Below are 27,920 nucleotides of genomic sequence, written 5' to 3'. Positions count from 1 at the left end.
ACCCAAAAATAATAAGAGGACCAAAATGAACCAAATTGAAAAATTAAAGGACTAAATCACTAATTAAACCTTTTTATAAATGCTTTTTGCTTAATCTTTTCATATTAAGTATGAATTCTTACATATCGTTTATTTAATTTAAAATATATGTTTTGGTTTAAGTTGCATATTAAGTATTGATTATGAATATTGAGTATTGAGTATGAATGCTTAATCACTAATTTATTGTTTGTAATTTGAAATATCTGTTAAACATGTTGGGATTGAGTTCAGAGTTGTTCGACCTTCGACAAACATTGAGTGATCTTTAGTTTTCTGTTTGAGATTTAATACATTGATATATCTAGTACTCCTATTTTAAACAACCTAAACTGTATTTAATTTTGGTGGAGGTTGTGCGGACAATAATTGTTGAATCTTGAATTGTCGGTGGGACAATTTGGGAAGATTAATCACTTTTTATTATTTCATTAGTATATAACTTATAATCTACATTTGATATATTTCACTTAATTTTGGTTTACTGCATTTTTGTTGATCTTCGGGTGCATATTTGATTATGTTCACCACTTTCACTTTGTGCCACCTGAAGACCAATTTGAAATGCTACCAAAATTTTATGAAATATAAGAAATGGTGATTAAATTTTATGTACTAATAACTATAATAAAAGTGAATCTTCTCAAATAGGATAGGGTCATACCTTTTATAGGAAAGAATGAGATGTATGTGCATTGAACAAAAACATAATTTCAATGACCTACATACAGAACATGGATCGAAGTTGGATTAATTCATCCCATATAAGTGATACTTGCAAGTGTGGTTTGTCACATTATAAGGTCAAAGATGTTTAATTAGGAGAATAATGACGAGATCACAAAGCACAAACCTACTTCGAAGGTAGTTTGGTATCTACTAATAATTCAAAGGTTTTAACTCATGTTTGTGAATCTACATGATGCAAAAAACCTTAGATGGCATGCTGATGAGTAGAAATGTGATGAACTACTCTAACATGTTACAAATTATATGCAATGGAAGAATATTGATAAGGAATTTCCTGCATTTGGAAATGAATCAAGAAATTTAAGGGTTGGACTAGCTATAGATGGAATGAATCCTTATGAAAATTTTAGTACCAATCATAGTTCATAGCCTATTTTGTTAGTGATTTCTAACTTGCCTTCGGGTTTGTGTATGAAGAGAAAGTACATGAATCTATGATGATTTATGGTCCACCACAACCAGAGAATGACATAAATGTTTATCTTAGTCCATTGAATGATGATTGAAAGTTGTTCTAGGATGATAGGGTTGAAGTCTTTGATGGGTGTGGAAACAAATATTTCTTTATGCATAATTCTATTTTTTATTATCAACGACTTTCCTACATGTGAAAATTTGTCAAGTTATAGTGTGAAAGGTTACAGAGTATGTCTAATTTGTGAATAAAATACACCATATGAGCAGTTAAAACATGGAAGGAAAATAATATATCTTTGGCATCGTTGATTTCTATATAAATTTCACTCCTATTATAGATTAAAAAAGGCTTTTAATGGACACTAAGGACATGACATTTCTCCAATTCCATTAACTAGTGTTCATATTTTTTGCGAATGTGAAAGATCTTTATGTACTTTTGAGGGAAAAAGGGAAAGGAAACTATGACTAACATATGGAAGAAGAGGTCAATATTTTTTTTATCTTCTGTATTGGTGCAAGTTAGATGTGCATTACTATATAGATGTAATGCATGTTGGAAAAAAATGTGTGTGATAGCTTAATTAAAACACTTCTAAATATAAAAGAGACGACGAAGGATGACGTCAATTCTCGTTTAGATATGATTGAAATGACTATACATATAACTCGATTGTGTTCATTTTTAAATTTCATATGTAGCAAAGTTATTGACCCTCAAAAGTTGGATGAATTTTAAGAAGAGATTGTTATAATGAGATACCCACTTGCTTTCTCGTGGTGGTTATCAAAAGGTAGAGTAGAAGATGATAAGAGAAAAGCTTAAAATACATTCTGCTTTTGGCGATGACGATGGTAGTGCATATTCAATTGAATCTCCATCCCCACCATCCCACCATGATAAAAAAAGGAAGTAGTTTAGTCTAAAGAATTTAGGAACATGGACTTCCATAGTGGGTAGTTGAGCGATTTGTAAATAAACGTGTTTCAACAATTTAATTTAAAACTTTTAATTTAATTTAAAGTCTTCTAATTTATGATGCAATGTGCTAGGATTATCTAGTTTAGTAACACACCTAGGGTAGTTTTCATTATGGTCAAGAAGATATGTTTTCTTCTCTTAGAGAACCTGGACACCATGGACATGTTCGTACTACAGGATATGGTGTAGGGATTCAATATTAATTTAGATCCTCATTGTAACGCCAATCCCATTCACCCACTACACCTAGTGAGAAGTACCTGCAACAACTAAAGGCTGACCTCAAAGATGAGCTATGAAAGGAGATGAAACAAGATCAACTAGAGATGATGCAAGGGTTTGACAAATGGCTAGAGAGCTTACTACTCTTGCATAAGGTCCCCATTGTAGTAAAACCTGACCTTTCTCCTATTGTCAGAGTTAACACTAAAGGAAGTTATTCAACTGCAATTGAAACTAGAGATGACATTGACTTCGGTTGCCAATGTGAGTTGTACACATTGGTTGATTATGTATGTTCGTTCTGATTGGTGGCCCACTGAAAGTGCTTTGAAAGTTTCACCATGTTACATGGTCAACCCTCTCCCCTCACATTTGTTACAAGTTATGGTGGAGATGGTATATTACGGTGATGTTGTAGTTCCTGTACCTACCGACATCGGAGGTTGGTATTGTATCAGAAGCATTGCAAACCTTCATTGCCTAGCCCAAACATCTCGTTAGGATGACATCAAGCACTTTGGTTTATATCTCCACTAGTATTGTTACATATGTAGTATATATTATGCTAACTAATGTCAGTGTTGGTTTTGTGTGTTGTAACATGAAACGAAGTTGCATGTGAATAAAAAGAAAGTATTGTTTGTCAAGTATCCAATGGTCACATATAAGGAAGTTTCTACAACCATAGAGACAAACCTAGTGGAGATTCCTTAGGATGCTACTATTTTTGACAGAGATACAATTTTCGATTGTACATAAATAGTTCTAATTTGTTAGAAGTTTGTAACAAGGAATCAAGAGTTAAACATATATGTTTTGCAATTATGGATGATGTAAGTTTGTAAAAGGAAATTAAGAGTTCAAAATAATTTTTATTTGTTGCCTATGTGATATTAATAATGTATCAAACTTAGGTACTTGCATGGTTTGTGTTTAGAAGCGGGAAAGCATGACACATACGAGTTTGTAGACCCTCAACTCATGATCCCAGTGGGTAACAAAAGAAAATAAACACAAATGTACATCAGCAATTCAATATTGAATCAAAATAAACAAATTTACCTTGATCTATATATAGATGAGTAAGTCTATCCTTATTTAATAACTCATAATTTTTGCATTTTAAATATGTTTTAACTAATTTTTGAATGCAGACATCATTGGTAGCTCCTACATATATCAGTATGGATCGTACCATTGTATAGTTTTGCTCCTTGTATAAAAATCCTCCAAGTTACTTGAAACATAGTGGAAACGTAAGTTTATATTAAGAAACGCCTACTATTACATTGACCTTGAATACAATGTCATGTTTCCTAACATTAAATGTTCTTATTATTTTTAGTGCTTGTGGTGGACATAATATATTGAGTGGTAGAACAAGTGTCATGACTTAAAAGGTCACATGGATGCCCCTTAAGGTATTTATATGTATCATTCATTTACTTTGTATTATCATTTAATTTATCTAAATAGTTTTCCTATGGACGTAGTGCAATAAACAAATTGAAGACTATGAGTGTGGCTATTACGTCATGCAATGAATGACATCCATTGTGCAACCTAGTTTTCAAAGAGGTTATGATTAGGTAATATGCTATAACCTACTATTACACATATAAAATAATGCAATTCTTTAATATGTACTAATTTTAACTTCAATTCACATTTGTAGATTTTTTATGTACAACCATTGGATTTAAAATATATACTAATTTTAACTTCAATTCACATTTGTAGATTTTTTATGTACAACCATTGAATTTAAAAGCATTAACCTATCTTAAAAAGCATGAGCAAAGTATTTTATTCATAGATATAAGGATTTATTGTAGTTGAAAAGTTAGAGTACATTAGTTTATAGTTCTTTTATATTTTTATCAACTTTGTTTAGAAGATTAATTAGTTATTATTAGAATTTTTAAATTATTATATCATTTGAACTGTTTGAAGAAACACCGTAAATGTGTTCATGCAAAATTTTGGCAGAATTGTGGTAAAATGGAATTGTAAATGCAACTTATTTTTTTTAAAAAAGCCATTTTTAACTATGGTTGTGTCTCAAACCGTCATTGTATCTCACATTTCCTTTTATCTTTCATTTCTCGATAGACCCTTTAATGATCGTTCTAATCCTAAACGTCATCGTATTTTTTCCTTTATTTTTATTTTTGGAGTAGCTTTTAAAAACATTTTTGTTATAAGTCGTTTGTATAAAATTTTATATTCTTTTACGTAAATCATGCTTTTAACGATGATGTATGGAAAGTGTCGTGGTTTGGAATTTTAATAATAACTATCCAAATAATTATCTTTCAGACTTTTAACGACAAACAATTCAACTACGGTTCTAAAACAATTTTAGGATGAATATTTTAACTGTCATAAAAACAGTTTTATGTAATAGTGTTGATTAATTTTCATTTCAATAGAATTTTTTATTAACAAGTTACTTAATGTATATCTTCTCTCTTCAACATTTTTAATTATGAGTTTTACGCAATATTTGTTTTAAATATAAGAAACTCAAAAATAATTTCTTAACAACCCAAAATTATACTCTAAAATAAAATTTATTGAAACTGGCATAATATTGTAATTAACTATTCAACATTATTTGTAAATCAACAATGAAGATATCTTTCTTCCATGTCTATTTTTTTTTTTAAAGATGAATAATCAAACTTTAGATCCTCATTTAAAAAAAATGCAATTAATATGTTAATGTTTCAAAATTAGCAAATGAATCTAGCGTTTTATTTGAGAATTATATAGAAAATCACATAGATATATCATCACTTATTTCAAAGAAACCCTGCTTCTTTTAATTTCTTATTCAATATCATGGAATGTGGTTAGCATTTTCCATAAATCAAATCTCCTCTGCAAATGGAGACCTCACATTCACCATCTATTAACTTGATGGTAATTCAGTAGTTAATCATTTGGAATAAAAAAAAAGTCATGTTGAATCTTCATTGTGTAAAAACTCATGAACCTAATAAGGATAGTTACAGTTCTCCAAACAAGACTAGTTTATGACTAATTAAAAGGAAACAGTCATTACTTATTTTAGTAGAGTTTAATTTCAGCAATTAGTGCATAACACACCTTTTCCTTCAAGTTGTAATTTGCATAAAGATAAGCACAAAGAAAGTTAGTTGATTTTTATTGTGTAGTTTTTATGTGATGTTCATATAGTCCCATAACAACAAAAATGGGCAGCAAGCAGGCATATCAGCCTCTATACAAATAGCCCCTATACTAAGTATAACACATAATAAATATATAGTGGCTGAATTCATTGTCTTAAAGTATCTTCTCATGTTTATAATCTGTATTGTCCATCCTCTATGCAGGAATGGCCTTGAAAATATCATCGAAACTGTTCTGATCTGCAAATATGTCCAGGAGAGACAGTGCCTGAAATAGTTCAGATATATACAATTTAGTTTATCATGCACACACTTTAAGCAAGTAAATACATGTTTGTGTGGATTCAAACTCAACATCTTAAATGTTAAACTAAACACATTAATATCTTGAAGAAATTGATGCTTACCTCAGGCACACTCAGCTCAAGACGAAACTTAGGACCATCATAGTGATGAAGAATTGGTCTGAAGGAATCCTCCTCCAGTGGCTCACAAACTTTCCTAGTAATCACTTGAACCTGTAAGCATCATGTATGGAAAATTCATAAGATTTACCAAAACCAAGTAATATGATTCGAGTTTAATCACTACTTTCGGTACTGTGAACTGATCAGAAATCATCTTTAAATCACTTTTTAAGATAATTGTTGTGAAACTCAATAAACTTTCATGGATAAATAATTAGTATAAGTTGTGTAAATATGATACAATCAATTAGATGATAAATACCTGAGCGGGGAAACGAGATTCACCAGGGCACTTCTTGTCCTCCCAAGCTACTGGATCAATATTGGTTCCTCCAAAACCTGCAGCCTGAACAAAGCCAAAACCAAGCAGTTATTATAATTGATTCATTAATTGATTTCCGAAAAAAATGAAGCATTTTCATCAAATTGAAGTGAAGCCACAGACTAAAGAAGGAAAGTATATACATACCTCGAAGATACCATGGAGTTGGTGAGTGGAGTAGTTATAAAGAAAAAGGGGCAACCCTGGAGTTATTGTTCTAACTGAATCTCTATATCGTGGAGGCAGACCTGCAAAGCACAAAAGAAAAAGAAAATGATCAACAAAACCATTTGGAATCACAAAGGAAGAAGAGACAGCAAACAGTGTGTTTCTATAATAAAATTGTTATTGATATCTCGGTGAATTCCTGAAAAGATTTAGAAAAACAGTAAGATTTGTTAAAGAGAGGGGACTCACCAAAGAGCTGTCTTTTGAGATTCTCTGCCATGGTATCGTTGTTGCAAACAAAGATGTAACCTCCAATGGTTTCATTCTTAGGCAGAGACTCTGCTGGTGGCAGTGTTTTGAATTTTTTCTCAGAAGCAGTCTTGGTGGCATCGTTATTAGTGTTGTTGTCCCCATGCTTTTTGTTGGTGGTGTTGTTGTTGTTCTTCTTGGAAGTTTTGGGTGTGTGGAACTGATCTTCAGCCTTAAAGAATGTCTTGTAGCCCTTGAGATTGGTGTTGAGATGGTGGTTGTTGTTGTTGCTGTTAAGGTTAAGATTAAGATAAGGGGAGGATGGCGTGTTGGAATAGATTCCCTTGTTGAAGCCTCCAAGAGTGTTGTTGTTAAGGTTAGGATAAGAGGAGGTGGTGTTGTTGTTTGAATAGATTCCTCCCTTGTTGAAGCCTCCAAGTCCAAGATTGTTGTTGTTTTGAGGGACAGAGAAAAGGGTTCCATTGGAATTGGTTATGTTCCAGCCATCATTGAAATCATGAGACTTTGAGGAGTTGTTGTTGTTGTTGTTGTTGATGAGATCAGTGGAACTGACATCAAAGTTCCTCCTCTGATCAGGCCTCTTGGAGCTGTAGCTGTTGCTCCAAATGGAAAAATCATTGAGAGAGAGATTGGCCAAACCAGATTCAAGCCTCAACTGGTCACTGAATTTCCAGAAGTCATTGTTGTTGTCCATGGTCAATGAACAATTGTTGTTGTTGTTGTTATTGTTGAGAGAGAGAGAAAGAGGAGATGATGGTTGGAGAAAAAGAGAGAAGAGAGCTGTTAAATAAAGATTGATGAAAGGTGCGAAATTTCCAGGAAAGTTAACAAATGGGGTAGGCCATTATTTTTTGCGCGTATAATTGTCAAAGGGTGATTTCGATACAAGGAAACTGGTAGGAACCAAATTTTATATACAAGCTTACAATTCTCTTATATTTTCTTCTATACAATTACGCATTGTCATATTTTTAGTCTTCAGATACCGAGTGTCACTGACTTTTTCATCAGACTAATTTACTGGTTTAGTTTACAACTATGATAAACTACGTTTTTTAATTAATTAGACAAAAATATAGCAGGATAACCTAACATTCTGTGAAAATTTTAGAATTATTTATAGTTAACTACCTAAAAAGAAAATGTATATGAAAATAAATGACTACTAAAATTTTAGTATACTCAAGCATAGGATGATGTAATTTATTATAAAAACTAATTATATAATAATAATAATAATAATAATAATAATAATAATAGTTTTACATTAATGTATTAGTAAAAATGCATTTCATTTAGTTATTAAATAATTTAATTATTTATTTAAACACAATAAATAAACTATTCTGAGACATAATTTCAACCGTTTAGCGAACAATGTTTTAACGACTATTATACATACAGAATATAAAATATGTGTTGGAAAATATAGTATAATTCAAAGGATTATTTATTAACATTAGTATATCAATTAATTTATTAAAATCATGTTGACAAAGATTTAGGTAAAGGTAAAAAAGGAAAAAAAATATATGAAAAAAATTGAAAGACCAATCTGATTATTGATTGATATTTGTTATAGATGTAATAAAGAGTTTAATATAAAACAATTAAATATAGAGTATAGTTTGCTACCTATTTAAGGATTAAATATGCTTTTTGTCCTTCTTTTAAATGAAAACTAGAATTAATCCATTTCAAAAATTTAGTTTAATTTAATCTTTCAACTTTAAAAATGTATAAATTTAATTATTTTAACCAAATTTTGTTAAATTTAGTTGACATTTTAAATGTGTTTCATGATAACATTTACACTGTTTGATACATTTTCGCTTCAATGTTAGTTAATAAACATGTTTGAAATATCAAATAAATTTTACAAAATTTGATTAAATGACTAAATTCATATATTTCTAAATATAAGAGACTAATTGGTCTAGAATTTTAAAGAGAGACTAATTCTAATTTTTATTTAAAGTTAAGAAATCAAAACCATATATAACCATATATAACCATATATTTAAAGTAATCTCTAAAAAAATTATATTAGTAGTTAGTGGCATATTTTGAGAAAATATTATGTGAGAGTTAAAATAAATGTAATTTTAAAAAAAACAAATATATAAAATATATTAAAATTAAAAACAATATTTTTTATTTATGTATTATTTTATATGTGTGAAGAAAAATTGGGGGTCAAAGGCTGTTATTTGTAAAGCAATCCGTCACTCTTGGTAGTTTTTTTACATTTTGTTAATTAGTCTATAAAATTTTCTTTATGCGAACCTTATGATGTTATTTATGTCATTGAGTATGTTTGGAAGCATAGGTTCTCACTCCTTTACTGAAATGCGATTCGATTTTGGTGTGCAATTATTTTTCTTTTCAAATATAGTTATTTGGATTCTTAGAAGTAAATGAATGGAATATTCAACTCTTTGTAGAGAAATAAGAGATTTATAGTTTCACAAATTTTATTAAAAAAATAATTGTGCTCATAAACTGACTAATTTAAATTTAATAAACAGACCAAATTTGAAATGGTATTCTGTTTTACCTTTTAGCCTTTGATTGATTTTTTTTTTCCATAATAGATATCAGTTTTTAATATATAGGAGAACTTAGTTTTAGTTAAAAATTTGTCATATATTATTTGTTTACAAGTTTGGTTTGGCTCTAAAATTGTTTATATATATATATATATTAATAATATTTTTATATGATGATAAATAATAAATGTGTTTTGGTGTAAGATTACTGAGATTGAAAAAAATATATAATAATATCCATCTTTAACTTTTGATAAAAAGAAAAAGGAATCTCAATAGTTTTGGTTTGTTGATTGTTTCCTAGGATGGGGAGTGTCGCTTAGCCTGAAAGAAAAAAAGTAAGTTTGACGAGGCAAAGCGCGTTTAGAAAAGAAGACAAAGAGAGCGTTGTATGTGTGGTTTTATTTTTTTTGTCGGCTTTTCTAGAAGCTGCAGTTGAGTTTCTGGTTGAACTCTGGTCCCACCTATGACTTTGAATGCAATAAAATTACTTTCTTATTTTTTCAGTTTATTTGTAACTCTTAAATTAGAAATTATATTTACATTTTTTCTGGTTAAGCACAGATTTTGTTTTTCTTTTATCCGCGATTATTATGACGTTTATCGTTTTCGTACTTTTATTCTCCTGTTTAAACAAAATCTACAATTTTTAATTTTGCATTTTTTTTCATTTTAATTAATTAAAAGGGTATTTTCAGTGAGTATTTTAGATTTAAGATTCGATTGGATCAGAGTAAAACAAATAAAAGATACTTCAAATTAAAATGGTTTTAACGAAGGGTTCTTTTTATGTCAATTTTATGTCACCCAGGTTAAAATTTTCATTAAGTTATTTATTTAGGATTTTAATTTCTCCCGCTAAACAGTTTGTTGTGAAAGTGTGAGTTGGGGTTTTTACGAATTCAAGAAATTAATTAATAGTTGAAAATTTTTTATTCTCTTGTAATTAACAAAGATTTTAAAATCTCTGTTAAGTATTGTGAATTTAAAACTCTGGTTAATTACACTACACTGAGTTTTAGAACCTTCGTACAATATCTTATGTTTTGAAACTTCCATAACATATTATGGTTTTGAAACTTCCGTAAAATATTACCAGTTTCAGAACTTTCATAAAATAACTACTTTCAAAACTTTTATAAACTACCACCGGTTTCAAAACTTCCACAAACTACCATAGATTTTAAAATTATTAATATTTTTTTACTCATCTATCATTTATGTATTCATATATTTTTTCAACCACAATCGTTTACATTTATTATGTTTTTTTACTATATTTGATGAAGTTATACATAAATAGATATAACACTCATTAAATTGACAAGTTATTTATAGATAATTAAAGTATATCAAAGTATAACAAGTAGACACATTAAAATTAAAATTCAAATACAATATTAGTAAACAAAAACTTGCAAAAACTGTCATGTGGCATGTTTATAATGTATTTTCTTGAATGCTTGGAATGTGTGGATATCATTGTATATTTTTGTGCGTGTGATTAATAAGAAAAATGAGATATTTGGTATAGTTTGGAGTGTTGGCTTGAATCTTAGAGGTGGTCAGTAACTATTAACATTGAGTTGGGAAAGGAAAAGGTTGGAGGTGAAAAATTGTGAAGTTCAAAAATAATTTTTATTACTTCTATGATATGTTTTCATTGCTTGTTAAGGGGAAAATATAGAAGTTTTGTGTTAAGTAAACAATTGGGTTTGGAAGAGATGAAAGAGCAACATGAGGTTTGGGAGAAAGGGGGAAATCAAAATTTTGTTTAGAATGTGAAGAGCAAAGAAGCATAGAGCAAAGATAGTGGTTTTGTTGCAGAAATTCCAGGTAAGGGGAGCTATCCTTGCGTATTGTTATTGTGTGTGGATAAATGTTTGAGGTTTGGATTATGAAAAGCTGAGATGTGGTCTTATGGGAGAATGGTAATTTTAGTAGATGAATCTATGGTTACATTTTGGGATTCTTAAGGTAAGGGGTGTTAAGCTTTGTTCTTCTTGATTTTATGAACGTGTATTGAGTGTGGGTTTTCTCCATAGAATTGTAAGGAAAAGTACTTTATTTTATTTTTTTTGTTTTGTGTTGATGGGGTATGGAGTAAAATGGTGCTTTCTTTCTTTTGCAAATGGTGAATCATGATGGGTTAGTGATTTTTTTTTTAAAGATACATGTATATTCGGTGGTGTGGATGAATCCATGTTGTACTTTGGAATTAATTTTTTTCCTCTTACAATTTTGTGATATTGTGGTCAAGACAAATTTCACCTCTCCTCCCGCCAGGCCCTAAGTCTCGAGTTTTGGGTTCGGCAGGCACTGGTTCCCTACCACAAGGTATGACGTCCTAACTATTATATAAATAATTATTATTTGATAACAAAATATATATATTCCATTACAGTACAAAACCCTAAATATATATATATATATATGTCAATAGTTACATTTATGTAATTATTCATGAAATATTACAAAAATATGTATTTTGTATAATATTAAGAGTTTTACATCACAATAGAAGATTATCTATATTTGTAATATCTCTTAAAGATATTAATATAAATTATCCACGAGTCAATCTTTAGAAGATCCCCTAAATTTTCCGAATAGCTCTCATTAAGCAAATTCCTCTTCCACTCGTACAATAGGTACATATGAAAGAAAAATGAGAAAGGAGTGAGGTCTTTATAAGCCTTAAATATTAATCTTAATAAACTCAACAAACAATACAAGCACTAGGGGCCTAGAATTTGACCTACAACCACAAGACTCAAATTCAACTTATCATACATATGGATCCATATACAACTTTTGATTATCCATTATGAACATCAAAATTTATTTTGGGAAATGATTAGATAGTTGAGGATTTCTCATGAAAACATCAGTACAATCATAATTATTTCTTTCTTATGAATTTTAGCCATTTACAGGCCCATTAAAAAGACATATATCTCACTACCTAACCTTGGCGATGCCGAGCAAGTATCGGGTAGTCCCAAGTTTGGCCTATAAATATCCTAGTTAATGGCGTTATTCTGAACTATCCAAATACTCACCTACTTGGTAAAACTTCCTTAGACCCCACCATGGTCCCTGTCTTTCTTCCCATAGTGTACTAAATAGTGACTTCGCAAGTACAAACACTCTAACATTGGTTTTCTTAACTAATATATTATTGGACATATTCAAAGATCATAAAATGTGATGACTATCAAGTTATGTCATATTTGACCTAATAATATATATACACCATACACAAAGAATATAAAATAACAATAAAACATATAGGTAACTTTCTTTTATCCAAGCTCATTGAATAAAATAATATTTTCTTTTACTTTATTTTTATATTTTTCAAATTATAAAATAATGATAAAACAAACTAGGAATCGAAGCAAGAACTTCAAATAATTAACTATATACAAATTAGAATGTTATAAAATAAAATAAATTATAAATTAATATAAAGATTCGTGCAAAACTGGAGATAAATGAAATGAAATGAATGAATAGGACCAGTACGTAATGAGAGGTAATTAAATAAAATAGATAAACAAGACCAGTGTATAACTGGAGATCAAACTACTCATTCTCTATTTCTTTCTTTTATCCTCACGTAACTCTTCCTTTTTGTTCACTCTTTCACATTCTTATCACTTGAAACCTATTTATAAACCAACATTTTGTAAGTAATCATTGCATTAAATGTAATACATGTGCATAATATCATCTTATCTCATCTTTCCTTCATCATCCATTTCATTCATCCATTTACAAGTCATGCATGTGCCAAAAAATGAATGCATGCATTAAATGTAATGTTATTATGTATTAAGATAAGATTCCTTTCATTAATGAAGAATTATATCTTCTCTATCTTTTTTTTTCTTTTTTATATCATTTATTTTTATTATTACTTAGTTATAATATTTTTTTAAAGCTACTTGATTTATTATTATTATTATTTATAACGTTCAAACTACATTTAGATAAAATATGAAACCTTAAAAATAGAAGATTTTCTAAATCTTATTTGTAAAGATGAGGATAAAATAAATAATATAGTTATTTAAAAGTAGGGATATTACATTTCCCCCCTCCTTTTAGGAATTCTGTCTCCGAAATTCACTTGGTTGTAAAAAGATGGGGATAAACCTCTCTCATATTACTTTCTAATTCCCAAATTGTATCACCGTCATATTGCTCACTCCACAATACCTTCACCAAAGGTATGTCTTTTCCTCAAAGTTGTTTAACCTTTGATCTCCAATCCTCACAGGAAACACATCTTAAGTAAGGTTTTCTTGTATTTGTATTATATCAGGTTCTATCACATGAAGAGGGTCAAGAATATATTTACGAAGTTGAGACACATTAAAAACATTGTGAAGTTTCAAAAGGTTTGGAGGTAAAGCAATTTGGTATTCGATAGAACAAATTCTTTTAAGGATTTGATAAGGATCGATAAACTTGGGTGTAAGTTTTCTAGATTTGAGAGCCCTACCAACCCCAATTACAAGTGTAACTTTCAAGAACACATGATCTCCTTCTTCAAACTCAAGGGGTTTCCTTCGTTTGTCATAGTAACTTTTCTGCCTATCTTGAGAAGTTTTCATCTTTTCCCTAATCATTTATATTTTATCAATTGCTTGTTGAATTATCTCTAGACCCCAAACTAAGGAATTTCCATTCTCATACCAACACAACAGGGTTTTACATCTTCTGTAACATCCTGCTAGGATATTACAGATTTTTCGTAAAATAAAGAAAATAATAAACACGTCGCATTTAATAATACCTCATTTTCCAAAACGCGGGAAATTAAAACTTTATTAAATAAATAAAGAGTACGCAAAATCCATAACTTACAAAACCAGAATATTAGAAAAGCACCCATAAGGGTTTACAACTTTATTTTAAAACCAATAAATAGAAATATAAGCATAAAACTCCCGAGTTATCCCCTCTCTATACCTAAGCTCCACTAGAACCACCTGCATCAACATCATCTGCTCACGTATACTGCGTATGCGATCATCGCCAAACATAAGCAGATAGGGTGAGCTTAACAGATAAAACATACAAAAATTGTATTAACAGATACAATCACATTTATATAAGCAACACAATCATCCCAATGAATCCCATTCTTTTATCTCATAACACTGGCCGCCACCAGGTTATTCAGGTTCTACATCTTCTAGTGATTACTTCAAGATGACTTGCTGCCATACCTATCGGCCACAACCGATAGAGCATGTGTGGGAAACCATGTTACAGATCATACACCGTAACGCTAGGTGGAGTTCCCAAATACGAACATATTTCGCAACGTCCCAAGACTACCAAACTCATCAGTGAACTATTGAGGAGGGCCTCGCCAACCCGAGCCACAACTCAAGAGTTCCTCGTGTTCATCCGCCATCCCGAGCCACAACTCAAGAGATGCTATTCCGAGCCACAACTCAAGGAATACCACGTGCTTTAACCCTTATCCCGAGCCACAACTCAAGGGATACGTGTCGAGCCACAACTCAAGGAACACCAACAATCCCACCTTTGAAGCATCACCAAAAGCATTTTAGGTCACGACTACAGAACCAACAACCAAAGGTTACAATAGTAAAATCGCCTGGCGGGGGACACGTGCTGCCAGGCGCTGCTAGCTTCCAGACCGCCTGGCGGGGGACGCGTACTACCAGGTGCACAAAGCCTCTGATTAGTTCTTGCTGCAGGCACCGCCTGGCAGAAAGGCCCTCACCGCCAGGCGCACACGACCTAGCAGCTCCCTGTTGAAAGGCTATTGCTTGGTAGAACCACTTATGCAGCTAGGCGTCTACGGTCCAGGTGCTTTCTGTTTTCACGTCTATCGCTTGGCGGATTCCCTCCATCGCCAGGCGCTGTATCAGAACAACAGAGCCTTCTGGTTTATGTTCTCTAACTCGGATTATCCAATGCTAGTAGACTTCTAGCACCCAGTGTAAAACTCGCCAAATTTATCATGTCATATCATTTTTGATAAGTTGGGCTATTTACTAATGTGTCTCCTGTAACACCCCAGATGGATGTTACTAGATAAAGCATATTTCGTAAAATTTCTTTTGGAAATTCAGACATTAATTAAAGTTCCCAAGCGCGGGAAAATTTAAAACTTTTCTCGCGATAATCCAATCATACTACTCTATCTTTATTACATGTTCGTAATAGATAAAAGCATCATAACGTCTATTACAAAATGCAGGAAAATAAAATATAACGAAAAATCTCCCATCGTCAGCCCCGCTCTGTCGCTAAGGGTCAGCGTTCTCACCTGAATTCACATCTGCTCCCACGTAACAAGTGACGTGATCATCGCCAAACACAAACACACAAACAAGAAGGGTGAGCTGAGAAAGAAAAATAATACAAACAATAAGATAATAAGAATTGACCCTCACCCAATCTAACTTAGCCAATTTTAGTTTATTGACCTTTTTATAACATTATACCCCCAATCTCATAACCTATATCAGAAAGATCCATTCACAGCCTTAGTCCTTAGGGATTATCATGCTCCCACGAACCTGTCCGCTCGTGGTCCAACTCTACGGACCTCCCCGCCCGTAGTCCAACTCTATGAACCTGACCGCTCGTAGTCCAACATGCGTGAACACCTACTATGAACCTCCCCGCTCATAGTAGCCTCAAGTGTGAGCACGGAACATACGAACCTCCCCGCTCGTATCCCCACACAAAAGTACAACAAATACGGACCTCCCCGCCCACATCAATCACGCATCTCAAATCTCCGTTACGAACCTCCCCGCTCGTAACTAATCCAGCATGGCCCTGACCAAACTCTCAAGACCATCGATGTAAAATGCTACAAAATAATATATTGTCCGCACACTATTGCCTGGCATTGCCTAGGCACCGCCATACGAAGTTGCGTTGCAGACTGCTTGGCAAAAACCTCTCGCCGTCAAGCGCCAGGTACTTGCAAAAATCATAGCACATATCTCATAAATCAATTATTCATACAGAGAGGTATACATTCACAATTGAGACTATGCTAACACTTGAGTTTATTCAAGAGTTAATCATACTCGATAATTTAAATAAAGTCGCAATCATCGCCCAATAGGACATAATCTTTAACTTTTAGGAATTACACATTTTAATACTCACTTCATCTAACCCGATGTAGTCCGCATAATAGTATTTAAATACTTTAAGTTTCCACCACTGCATATACATTATATACCTTGGTTACTTTTATAATTATTAAAATCTTATACCTCCCTCCAAATAAATAATAATAAAAAACTATAATGACATATTCCTTATGCACTGTCCTGATCTATAGAACTACTGAATCCGAATTTTTCTTTGCCCTCTACACGTAATTAAACTATCAAGCATCACAAAATAAAAATCTGCACTTTTATTACAAATCCAAAACAAGCCATACTTATAAATTAAGATAAACTTTAACTTTTATATACTTTATACATTGTTCCAAAATTAAGTCAACTTAATTGATGCGAATTAAAAACACTCAATATACTAAAAGCCTATGAATTATATACATCCTATTAATTATTGATAACTAGGCAACCCTGACTACTAATATACTAAAATAATATTTCTATAATTATACCCATTGCCTTGCACTTTCACATACATAGAAAATTTACCTGCCGCATGATAGCATATTCACTACCTGTTATCCCACCTAAGATTTACATCCAATAATTTATATATATATATATATATATATATATATATATATATATATATATATATATATATATATATATATATAGAATCTTCATTATCCACACTTGACACTAAAAAAAAATATAACAAAATTTTCTTTTCACTCCTAAACCCGACAACCCCAACTTTTCACCATTACTAGAAACTAATAGATTATACAATTTAAAATCCTTGAGAAATCATTACAATCAAAATCCTATACGAATTCATGAAGTTTTAACTTTGATATACTTAATATATATAATAATACTGCAAACTTTGATCAAATGAACAATCCCCCAAAACTCCAAATTCTTATAGCATAGAAAAGTATTTTTCCCGTCCTTCACATGAAATTCATGATTGATTTTTGTGTTTAACAAAATTCTTGTCCAGATTGAGGGAACGTAACAAGAAAGAAAGAGAAAAAAGGAATGAACTTTACTTTTGCGAGTGAGAGGAAAAATAAGTCAGCATTTGAATTTATGAAATCGTATAGATTCAGAAGCATATCAATTGTTGTCGAATAAAATAGTATGTGCAATCAAATACCCAAAATTAAAGAAAACATATATTTCTGGTAAATTGATTCATGTTTGACAGATAGAGACAGAAGATGAGTCCAACACATCATGGCATGCGATTTCTATCCAACAACCACAACACGCATATGTGACGCTAAGATGGAAGTATCATCATGCAGATAAATAATCACAGAGATGAATAATCACAGCAATTTCAAAGACAAGCAAGTTAGCTCCCCTTACCTGGTGTTTTAGCTTCAAACAATTCCAAATGAATTCTTCCTTGTGTCCCAAAGTTCTCCTTCTTGCCTCCATTCCAATTCCCTTTCTGGATTGCAATTCTCAGCCCTCACTTGACACACACTATGACTCTTTATTTTCCCCACTCACTCTTCTCTCTCTCCCCAAATTCAGTCCAAAATAAATAACACAAATGATAAAAACGAGATTAATTTAAATTCAAGCTTTTATGACCATTATTTTTTATTACTGCACCCTAACTACTACCTATCTGGTTTCTCAGGGGATTTTTTCTAGATTTTTCCATCACTTAGCAAAAATATATAAAAAAATAAAAGGCATACTTTAACCAAGACTCAAACCCACAACCTTTCAACCCATTAAACATATGCACACCAACAAGCCATCACATTATTCATGTCAATTTACCCATTCGTATGAACCTAAATCATGCTGTCACATTCACAATATAATTGCAAAATAAAATAGAATTAAATAAATCTACTAATGACATGCTTAGGACTTAAACCCAAGTCCTTTCAACGTAATTAAGTGCTCTAAACCGCTTAGGTTCACATTGTTTCTTGTCTAGGATTTATCAAGGAATTCTCCTAAGGTAGTCTCAACCCCTCATTTCTTATATTCTATTAATTATTAATTTTCATAAATTTCCTGGATCTCACATTACTCCCAACTCAAAAGAATTTTCGTCCTCGAAAATTTCACTTACCAGGAAATAAATATGGATATGATTCCTTCATGAGGTCCTCCATTTCCCACGTTGCTTCTTGGGTTGCCTCATCCCAAATGACTTTTACTGTCCGGATCTCCTTCCCTCTCAGCTTCTTGACCTGAAAATCCACTATCATCACCGGTCTCACGTCCAATGTCAGATCATCCCTGAATTGGACATCATTTGTCTCTAGCACATGAGTGGGATCCGCAATGTATTTACGTAACTGGGACACATGAAACACATTGTGCAAGTTGGCTAGATGTGGTGGCAACGCAATTTCATATGCTACCGGCCCGATTCTCTTATTGATCTAATATGGCCCTATGAACTTCGACGTTAATTTCCTGGATTTGATTGCTCTCCCAATGCCTGTAGTCGGGGTGACCCGTAGGAACACATGATCCCCCGCTTGAAATTCTAGCGGCCTCCTCCTTTTATCTACATACGACTTCTGTCTACTCTGAGTCGCACGCATCCTGTCCTGAATCAGTTTGACTTTTTTCGTCGTCTGTTGCAACAACTCTGGCCCAATAGTAACTGACTCTCCATCCTTATACCAACATAGTGGGGTTCTGCATCTTCTTCCATATAATGCCTTGTAAGGCGCCATTCCAATGCTTGAATGGTAACTGTTATTGTAAGTGAATTCCACTAAGGGAAGTACTTCACTCCAACCACCCAAGTGATCCAATACACACACCCGAAGCAGATCTTCTAGTGACTGTATAGTTCTTTCCGATTGACCATCCGTTTGAGGATGATATGCAGAACTCATTCTCAGTTGAGTTCCTAGCGCTGCTTGTAAACATTGCCAGAACCGTGAGGTGAATCTCGGGTCACGATCTGACACTATACTTGTTGGAACCCCATGTAATCTTACAATCTCCCGAATGTATAACTCTGCGAGTTTATCCATTGACATCCTCAGATTGATTGGTAAGAAGTGCACACACTTGGTGAGTTTGTCAACTATCACCCAAATGACATCATGTCCTTTTACAAATCGAGGCAGGTGAGTCATAAAATCCATAGAGATACCATCCCACTTCCACTGGGTATCTCTAGCGGTTCTAGGGTACCTCCTGGCCTTTGGTGTTCAATTTTAGCCTTCTGACACACTAGACAGGCTGCCACAAAGTCTGCCACATCTGTTTTCATCCCAGGCCACCAGAATGACTCCTTGAGATCCTTGTACATTTTTGTCATACCCGGATGGATACTGAGGCGGCTTTTATGTCCCTCATCCAGAACCCTCCTCCTCATCCTCCAATTTCCAGGCACATAAATCCGATCACAGAATCGTAAGATACCATCAGCCCCCATCTCGAATTCCTTCCCCTTCTCTATACCCAACCATCCAACAATCTGTTGTAACTCGGCATCATGCACCTGCCCTTCTCGAATCTCCTCTAGAAAGGTGTTTGTAACCGTTAACATACTGCACCAGATATGATCAGAATCCAGTTGTAATCCCAAATTCATATCGCGTAATTTCTCTATCAGTTCCAATTCTTTCACCATCAGCGAAGACATATGTACCCGCTTCCTGCTCAAGGCATTGGCTACCACATTAGACTTGCCTAGATGATAGAGGAGCTCGAAATCGTAATCTTTAAGGTACTCCATCCACCTCCTTTGTCTCATGTTAAGTTCTTTCTGATCAAATAAATACCTTAAGCTCTTATGATCACTAAAGACTCAGAATTGGGAGCCATATAAGTAATGTCTCCAAGTCTTAAGAGCAAAAACTACCGCAACCAGTTCCAGATCATGGGTGGGATAATTCTTCTCGTGGATCTTCAACTGTCGAGAAGCATACTCTACCGCCCTTTTCTCTTGCATTAATACACATCCCAACCCCTGGTATGATTCATCACAGTACACTTCAAATGCTTGAGTTGTATCAGGAATAGCCAATACCGGAGTTGTGGTTAGTCTCTTCTTCATCTCTTCAAAGCATGCCTCACACTGTTTTATCCATGGGAAGGGTTTATCCTTTCGCGTGAGTTGCGTTAAAGGACTTACCATTTTGGAGAACCCTTCTATAAATCGCCGGTAGTACCCAGCCAACCCCAGAAAACTTCTCACTTCTGTCACCGTCTACGACCGTTCCCATTTCAACACAACTTCTATCTTTACAGGGTCGACTGCGATACCATGAGCCAGATTACATGCCCAAGAAATTGGACTTCACTCAGATAGAACTCACATTTGGATAATTTTCCATACAACTGATGTTCCCTTAGTATTTCCAACACCACCCTCAAGTGCACAGCGTGTTCATCCCGATCTCTGGAGTAAATAAGGATCTCATCGATAAACACAACAACAAACTTATCCAGACACTGCGGAATATGCGATTCATATAATCCATGAACATCGTTGGAGCATTTGTCACCCCAAACGGCATCACGACATATTCGTAATGTCCATAACGAGACCGGAATGCCGTCTTTTGTACGTCCTCTGGCTTGACCAAAATCTAATGATACCCAGATCTTAAGTCGATCTTTGAGAACACCCCAACTCCTCGCAGCTGATCTAATAGATCATCTATCCGCGGTAATGGGTACTTGTTCTTAATTGTGAGTTTGTTTAACTGACGATAGTCGACGCATAATCTGGAACTCCCATCTTTCTTCTTAACCAGTAGTACTGGGGCTCCCCATGGAGATGCACTTGGCCTGATGAATTTCTTTTCTAACAGATCTTCTATCTACTTTTTGAGTTCGGTTAATTCAGCGGGCGCCATTCTGTAAGGGGCGACAGACACCGGACCTGCCCCAGGGATGAGATCGATAGTGGAATCCACATCCCTGCTTGGGGGTAATCCAGGAACTTCGTCAAGAAACACATCCGCAAAATCAGCCACCACCGATATGTTACGGATCTGCTCTTCACTACTCTTTTTCTCTGACTAAGCTATCATCATGAAACAGGTAGCTCCCTCTCTCAGTTCTTTCATAGCTTCTTGAGATGAGATCAATTTTACCCCTTCAGTTTCTGGGAATATCAATCTGCGCCGTCCACAATCCATTACCACATGGTGATTGGACAGCCAGTCCATCCCCAATATCATATCCAAATCCTCCAACGGCAAGCAGATAAGGTTCACCTTGAACCTACGGCCCGCCACCTTGATCGAGCATCCATCATAACTAGTATTGGTTGTAACTTGCCCAGACGTCGGTGTCGAGACTACCAGCTCGCATCCCAAGTCATGAACTTCTAATCCCAACCTCCCCACACATGCATTGGAAATAAAAGAATGCGAAGCTCCCGAATCAAAAAGCACCCATACATTATGACCCATCATTACACATGTATCTTGTATAAGATTACCTGATCGGTTTGCCTCGGCGCTAGTTAGCGCAAACACTCTCCCTGCTGCTATTGGCCTCTCTGTAGAGGGCAACTATGGTCGTGGCTCTGCGACTGTCTTCTTATTAGGGCACCTGTCTGCAAAGTGGCCGGGTTGATCACACACAAAGCACTTTCGCCCCCCTCCACTATTCCCTGCGTTACGAGCAAGTCTGGGACAGTCTCTTTTTAAATGTGCTCCCCGACTCTGGAAACACTTCAACCCTGGTGACGACATCTGAGGTCGATTATAAGGCTTCTTCTGGTGTCTAGCCTCTACAACATTCCTTTGCGGTCTGGCTACTCGACTAGGCCCCATCTCTAATTGTTCCACACTTTTCGCTTGTTCCACCAAGAGAGGAAATTCTCGGATCCTGAGTGGCACCAGAACCCTGAGCAGTTCATGTTGTAGACCCCTCTCAAATTTTCGACAACGCCATTCCTCGGTGATATTCTATGTGTAAAACCGCGCCAGATATTCAAACCGGTTAACGTAAGCCTGCACAGTCATATTACCCTGCAGTAAGGTCAAGAACTCAGCCTCCCTCTCATGCTTAGCACTATCTGGAAAATACTTTTCCAACAACCTCTTTTTGAAATTCTCCCAGCTCACTTCCTCCTCCCTAGTTCCCATCTGTTGCTGCATGCCAACCCACCAGTATTCTGCATCACTCACCAAGAGAAAGGTGGCATAGGCCAGCTTCTGTTCATCTGAGCAGCCTAGTACATGGAATATCTTCTCGCACTCCCTGATCCACGCATCTGCGTCATCAGGAGTGGCCTTGCCATTGAATTTGGCTGGTTTGTGCCTCATGAAATCGTCCATGTTGACATGTCGTGGTGCAGGCTGTGGTAGCACCACCTGTTGCAGCTGCATAGCGTCAACCAATCGGTGAATAGCATGGGCAATTTCATCAGCTGAGTTATTGGCACCAATTCTTCTACCTCTTCCACCAGCCATTTCCTAGTTTCTGGAACATAGGTATCATACACCACTATAATTCATCTCGGAAAAATGCATTAGCAATACACACCATGCAATAAAACACCCCAGATGGATGTTACTAGTAAAGCATATTTCGTAAAATTTCTTTTGGAAATTCAGACATTAATTAAAGTTCCCAAGCGCGGGAAAATTTAAAACTTCTCTCGCGATAATCCAATCATACTACTCCATCTTTATTACATGTTCGTAATAGATAAAAGCATCATAACGTCTATTACAAAATGCAGGAAAATAAAATATAACGAAAAATCTCCCATCGTCAGCCCCGCTCTGTCGCTAAGGATCAGCGTTCTCACCTGAATTCACATCTGCTCCCACGTAACAAGTCACGTGATCATCGCCAAACACAAACACACAAACAAGAAGGGTGAGCTGAGAAAGAAAAATAATACAAACAATAAGATAATAAGAATTGACCCTCACCCAATATAACTTAGCCAATTTTAGTTCATTGACCTTTTTATAACATTATACCCCCAATCTCATAACCTATATGAGAAAGATCCATTCACAGCCTTAGTCCTTAGGGATTATCATGCTCCCACGAACCTGTTCGCTCGTGGTCCAACTCTACGGACCTCCCCGCCCGTAGTCCAACTCTATGAACATGACCGCTCGTAGTCCAACATGCGTGAACACCTACTATGAACCTCCCCGCTCATAGTAGCCTCAAGTGTGAGCACGGAACATACGAACCTCCCCGCTCGTATCCCCACACAAAAGTACAACAAATACGGACCTCCCCGCCCACATCAATCACGCATCTCAAATCTCCGTTACGAACCTCCCCGCTCGTAACTAATCCAGCATGGCCCTGACCAAACTCTCAAGACCATCGATGTAAAATGCTACAAAATAATATATTGTCCGCACGCTATTGCCTGGCATTGCCTAGGCACCGCCATACGAAGTTGCGTTGCAGACTGCTTGGCAAAAACCTCTCGCCGTCAAGCGCCAGGTACTTGCAAAAATCATAGCACATATCTCATAAATCAATTATTCATACAGAGAGGTATACATTCACAATTGAGACTATGCTAACACTTGAGTTTATTCAAGAGTTAATCATACTCGATAATTTAAATAAAGTCGCAATCATCGCCCAATAGGACATAATCTTTAACTTTTAGGAATTACACATTTTAATACTCACTTCATCTAACCCGATGTAGTCCGCATAATAGTATTTAAATACTTTAAGTTTCCACCACTGCATATACATTATATACCTTGGTTACTTTTATAATTATTAAAATCTTATACCTCCCTCCAAATAAATAATAATAAAAAACTATAATGACATATTCCTTATGCACTGTCCTGATCTATAGAACTACTGAATCCGAATTTTTCTTTGCCCTCTACACGTAATTAAACTATCAAGCATCACAAAATAAAAATCTGCACTTTTATTACAAATCCAAAACAAGCCATACTTATAAATTAAGATAAACTTTAACTTTTATATACTTTATACATTGTTCCAAAATTAAGTCAACTTAATTGATGCGAATTAAAAACACTCAATATACTAAAAGCCTATGAATTATATACATCCTATTAATTATTGATAACTAGGCAACCCTGACTACTAATATACTAAAATAATATTTCTATAATTATACCCATTGCCTTGCACTTTCACATACATAGAAAATTTACCTGCCGCATGATAGCATATTCACTACCTGTTATCCCACCTAAGATTTACATCCAATAATTTATATATATATATATATATATATATATATATATATATATATATATATATATATATATATATATATAGAATCTTCATTATCCACACTTGACACTAAAAAAAAATATAACAAAATTTTCTTTTCACTCCTAAACCCGACAACCCCAACTTTTCACCATTACTAGAAACTAATAGATTATACAATTTAAAATCCTTGAGAAATCATTACAATCAAAATCCTATACGAATTCATGAAGTTTTAACTTTGATATACTTAATATATATAATAATACTGCAAACTTTGATCAAATGAACAATCCCCCAAAACTCCAAATTCTTATAGCATAGAAAAGTATTTTTCCCGTCCTTCACATGAAATTCATGATTGATTTTTGTGTTTAACAAAATTCTTGTCCAGATTGAGGGAACGTAACAAGAAAGAAAGAGAAAAAAGGAATGAACTTTACTTTTGCGAGTGAGAGGAAAAATAAGTCAGCATTTGAATTTATGAAATCGTATAGATTCAGAAGCATATCAATTGTTGTCGAATAAAATAGTATGTGCAATCAAATACCCAAAATTAAAGAAAACATATATTTCTGGTAAATTGATTCATGTTTGACAGATAGAGACAGAAGATGAGTCCAACACATCATGGCATGCGATTTCTATCCAACAACCACAACACGCATATGTGACGCTAAGATGGAAGTATCATCATGCAGATAAATAATCACAGAGATGAATAATCACAGCAATTTCAAAGACAAGCAAGTTAGCTCCCCTTACCTGGTGTTTTAGCTTCAAACAATTCCAAATGAATTCTTCCTTGTGTCCCAAAGTTCTCCTTCTTGCCTCCATTCCAATTCCCTTTCTGGATTGCAATTCTCAGCCCTCACTTGACACACACTATGACTCTTTATTTTCCCCACTCACTCTTCTCTCTCTCCCCAAATTCAGTCCAAAATAAATAACACAAATGATAAAAACGAGATTAATTTAAATTCAAGCTTTTATGACCATTATTTTTTATTACTGCACCCTAACTACTACCTATCTGGTTTCTCAGGGGATTTTTTCTAGATTTTTCCATCACTTAGCAAAAATATATAAAAAAATAAAAGGCATACTTTAACCAAGACTCAAACCCACAACCTTTCAACCCATTAAACATATGCACACCAACAAGCCATCACATTATTCATGTCAATTTACCCATTCGTATGAACCTAAATCATGCTGTCACATTCACAATATAATTGCAAAATAAAATAGAATTAAATAAATCTACTAATGACATGCTTAGGACTTAAACCCAAGTCCTTTCAACGTAATTAAGTGCTCTAAACCGCTTAGGTTCACATTGTTTCTTGTCTAGGATTTATCAAGGAATTCTCCTAAGGTAGTCTCAACCCCTCATTTCTTATATTCTATTAATTATTAATTTTCATAAATTTCCTGGATCTCACATTACTCCCAACTCAAAAGAATTTTCGTCCTCGAAAATTTCACTTACCAGGAAATAAATATGGATATGATTCCTTCATGAGGTCCTCCATTTCCCACGTTGCTTCTTGGGTTGCCTCATCCCAAATGACTTTTACTGTCCGGATCTCCTTCCCTCTCAGCTTCTTGACCTGAAAATCCACTATCATCACCGGTCTCACGTCCAATGTCAGATCATCCCTGAATTGGACATCATTTGTCTCTAGCACATGAGTGGGATCCGCAATGTATTTACGTAACTGGGACACATGAAACACATTGTGCAAGTTGGCTAGATGTGGTGGCAACGCAATTTCATATGCTACCGGCCCGATTCTCTTATTGATCTAATATGGCCCTATGAACTTCGACGTTAATTTCCTGGATTTGATTGCTCTCCCAATGCCTGTAGTCGGGGTGACCCGTAGGAACACATGATCCCCCGCTTGAAATTCTAGCGGCCTCCTCCTTTTATCTACATACGACTTCTGTCTACTCTGAGTCGCACGCATCCTGTCCTGAATCAGTTTGACTTTTTTCGTCGTCTGTTGCAACAACTCTGGCCCAATAGTAACTGACTCTCCATCCTTATACCAACATAGTGGGGTTCTGCATCTTCTTCCATATAATGCCTTGTAAGGCGCCATTCCAATGCTTGAATGGTAACTGTTATTGTAAGTGAATTCCACTAAGGGAAGTACTTCACTCCAACCACCCAAGTGATCCAATACACACACCCGAAGCAGATCTTCTAGTGACTGTATAGTTCTTTCCGATTGACCATCCGTTTGAGGATGATATGCAGAACTCATTCTCAGTTGAGTTCCTAGCGCTGCTTGTAAACATTGCCAGAACCGTGAGGTGAATCTCGGGTCACGATCTGACACTATACTTGTTGGAACCCCATGTAATCTTACAATCTCCCGAATGTATAACTCTGCGAGTTTATCCATTGACATCCTCAGATTGATTGGTAAGAAGTGCACACACTTGGTGAGTTTGTCAACTATCACCCAAATGACATCATGTCCTTTTACAAATCGAGGCAGGTGAGTCACAAAATCCATAGAGATACCATCCCACTTCCACTGGGTATCTCTAGCGGTTCTAGGGTACCTCCTGGCCTTTGGTGTTCAATTTTAGCCTTCTGACACACTAGACAGGCTGCCACAAAGTCTGCCACATCTGTTTTCATCCCAGGCCACCAGAATGACTCCTTGAGATCCTTGTACATTTTTGTCATACCCGGATGGATACTGAGGCGGCTTTTATGTCCCTCATCCAGAACCCTCCTCCTCATCCTCCAATTTCCAGGCACATAAATCCGATCACAGAATCGTAAGATACCATCAGCCCCCATCTCGAATTCCTTCCCCTTCTCTATACCCAACCATCCAACAATCTGTTGTAACTCGGCATCATGCACCTGCCCTTCTCGAATCTCCTCTAGAAAGGTGTTTGTAACCGTTAACATACTGCACCAGATATGATCAGAATCCAGTTGTAATCCCAAATTCATATCGCGTAATTTCTCTATCAGTTCCAATTCTTTCACCATCAGCGAAGACATATGTACCCGCTTCCTGCTCAAGGCATTGGCTACCACATTAGACTTGCCTAGATGATAGAGGAGCTCGAAATCGTAATCTTTAAGGTACTCCATCCACCTCCTTTGTCTCATGTTAAGTTCTTTCTGATCAAATAAATACCTTAAGCTCTTATGATCACTAAAGACTCAGAATTGGGAGCCATATAAGTAATGTCTCCAAGTCTTAAGAGCAAAAAC

The 27,920-nt window shown here is 34.7% G+C and overlaps 2 protein-coding genes across 2 annotated transcripts; both read right to left on the bottom strand.

Annotated features, from left to right (window-relative positions):
- Nucleotides 1–5,540: 5,540 nt before the first annotated feature.
- Nucleotides 5,541–7,567, bottom strand: LOC114188270 (B2 protein-like). Its single transcript, XM_028076863.1, has 5 exons — nt 6,772–7,567; nt 6,502–6,602; nt 6,295–6,378; nt 5,973–6,083; nt 5,541–5,833 (listed from the first exon to the last, which is right to left on the bottom strand). The coding sequence occupies exons 1-5, from the start codon at nt 7,484–7,486 to the stop codon at nt 5,762–5,764; spliced, it is 1,083 nt and encodes a 360-aa protein (XP_027932664.1). The 5' UTR covers nt 7,487–7,567; the 3' UTR covers nt 5,541–5,761.
- A 14,432-nt stretch (nt 7,568–21,999) lies between these two features.
- LOC114187814 lies at nt 22,000–22,905 on the bottom strand. Its single transcript, XM_028076188.1, has 2 exons — nt 22,430–22,905; nt 22,000–22,318 (listed from the first exon to the last, which is right to left on the bottom strand). Exons 1-2 carry the CDS (start codon nt 22,903–22,905, stop codon nt 22,000–22,002), a joined length of 795 nt encoding a protein of 264 aa, XP_027931989.1.
- Nucleotides 22,906–27,920: the final 5,015 nt, after the last annotated feature.

Source organism: Vigna unguiculata, chromosome 6 (genome assembly GCF_004118075.2).
Source record: "Vigna unguiculata cultivar IT97K-499-35 chromosome 6, ASM411807v1, whole genome shotgun sequence".
In the NCBI taxonomy this organism is placed as follows: Eukaryota; Viridiplantae; Streptophyta; class Magnoliopsida; order Fabales; family Fabaceae; genus Vigna; species Vigna unguiculata.
The sequence above is the reverse complement of the archived record's forward strand: the minus strand, read 5'-3'. Positions and strand labels throughout refer to the sequence as shown.

What these genes read in the sequence shown, in the direction of transcription:
- LOC114188270 (XM_028076863.1), bottom strand. Translation starts at nt 7,486, where the DNA reads ATGGACAACAACAATGACTTCTGGAAATTCAGTGACCAGTTGAGGCTT. An exon ending in TCTCAAAAGACAGCTCTTTG is followed by an intron (nt 6,603 to 6,771) that starts GTGAGTCCCCTC and finishes TGTGCTTTGCAG; the next exon opens with GTCTGCCTCCACGATATAGA. An exon ending in TTGAGCTGAGTGTGCCTGAG is followed by an intron (nt 5,834 to 5,972) that starts GTAAGCATCAAT and finishes GAACTATTTCAG; the next exon opens with GCACTGTCTCTCCTGGACAT.
- LOC114187814 (XM_028076188.1), bottom strand. Translation starts at nt 22,905, where the DNA reads ATGGCTGGTGGAAGAGGTAGAAGAATTGGTGCCAATAACTCAGCTGAT. An exon ending in GTGCAGGCTTACGTTAACCG is followed by an intron (nt 22,319 to 22,429) that starts GTTTGAATATCT and finishes GGTGCCACTCAG; the next exon opens with GATCCGAGAATTTCCTCTCT.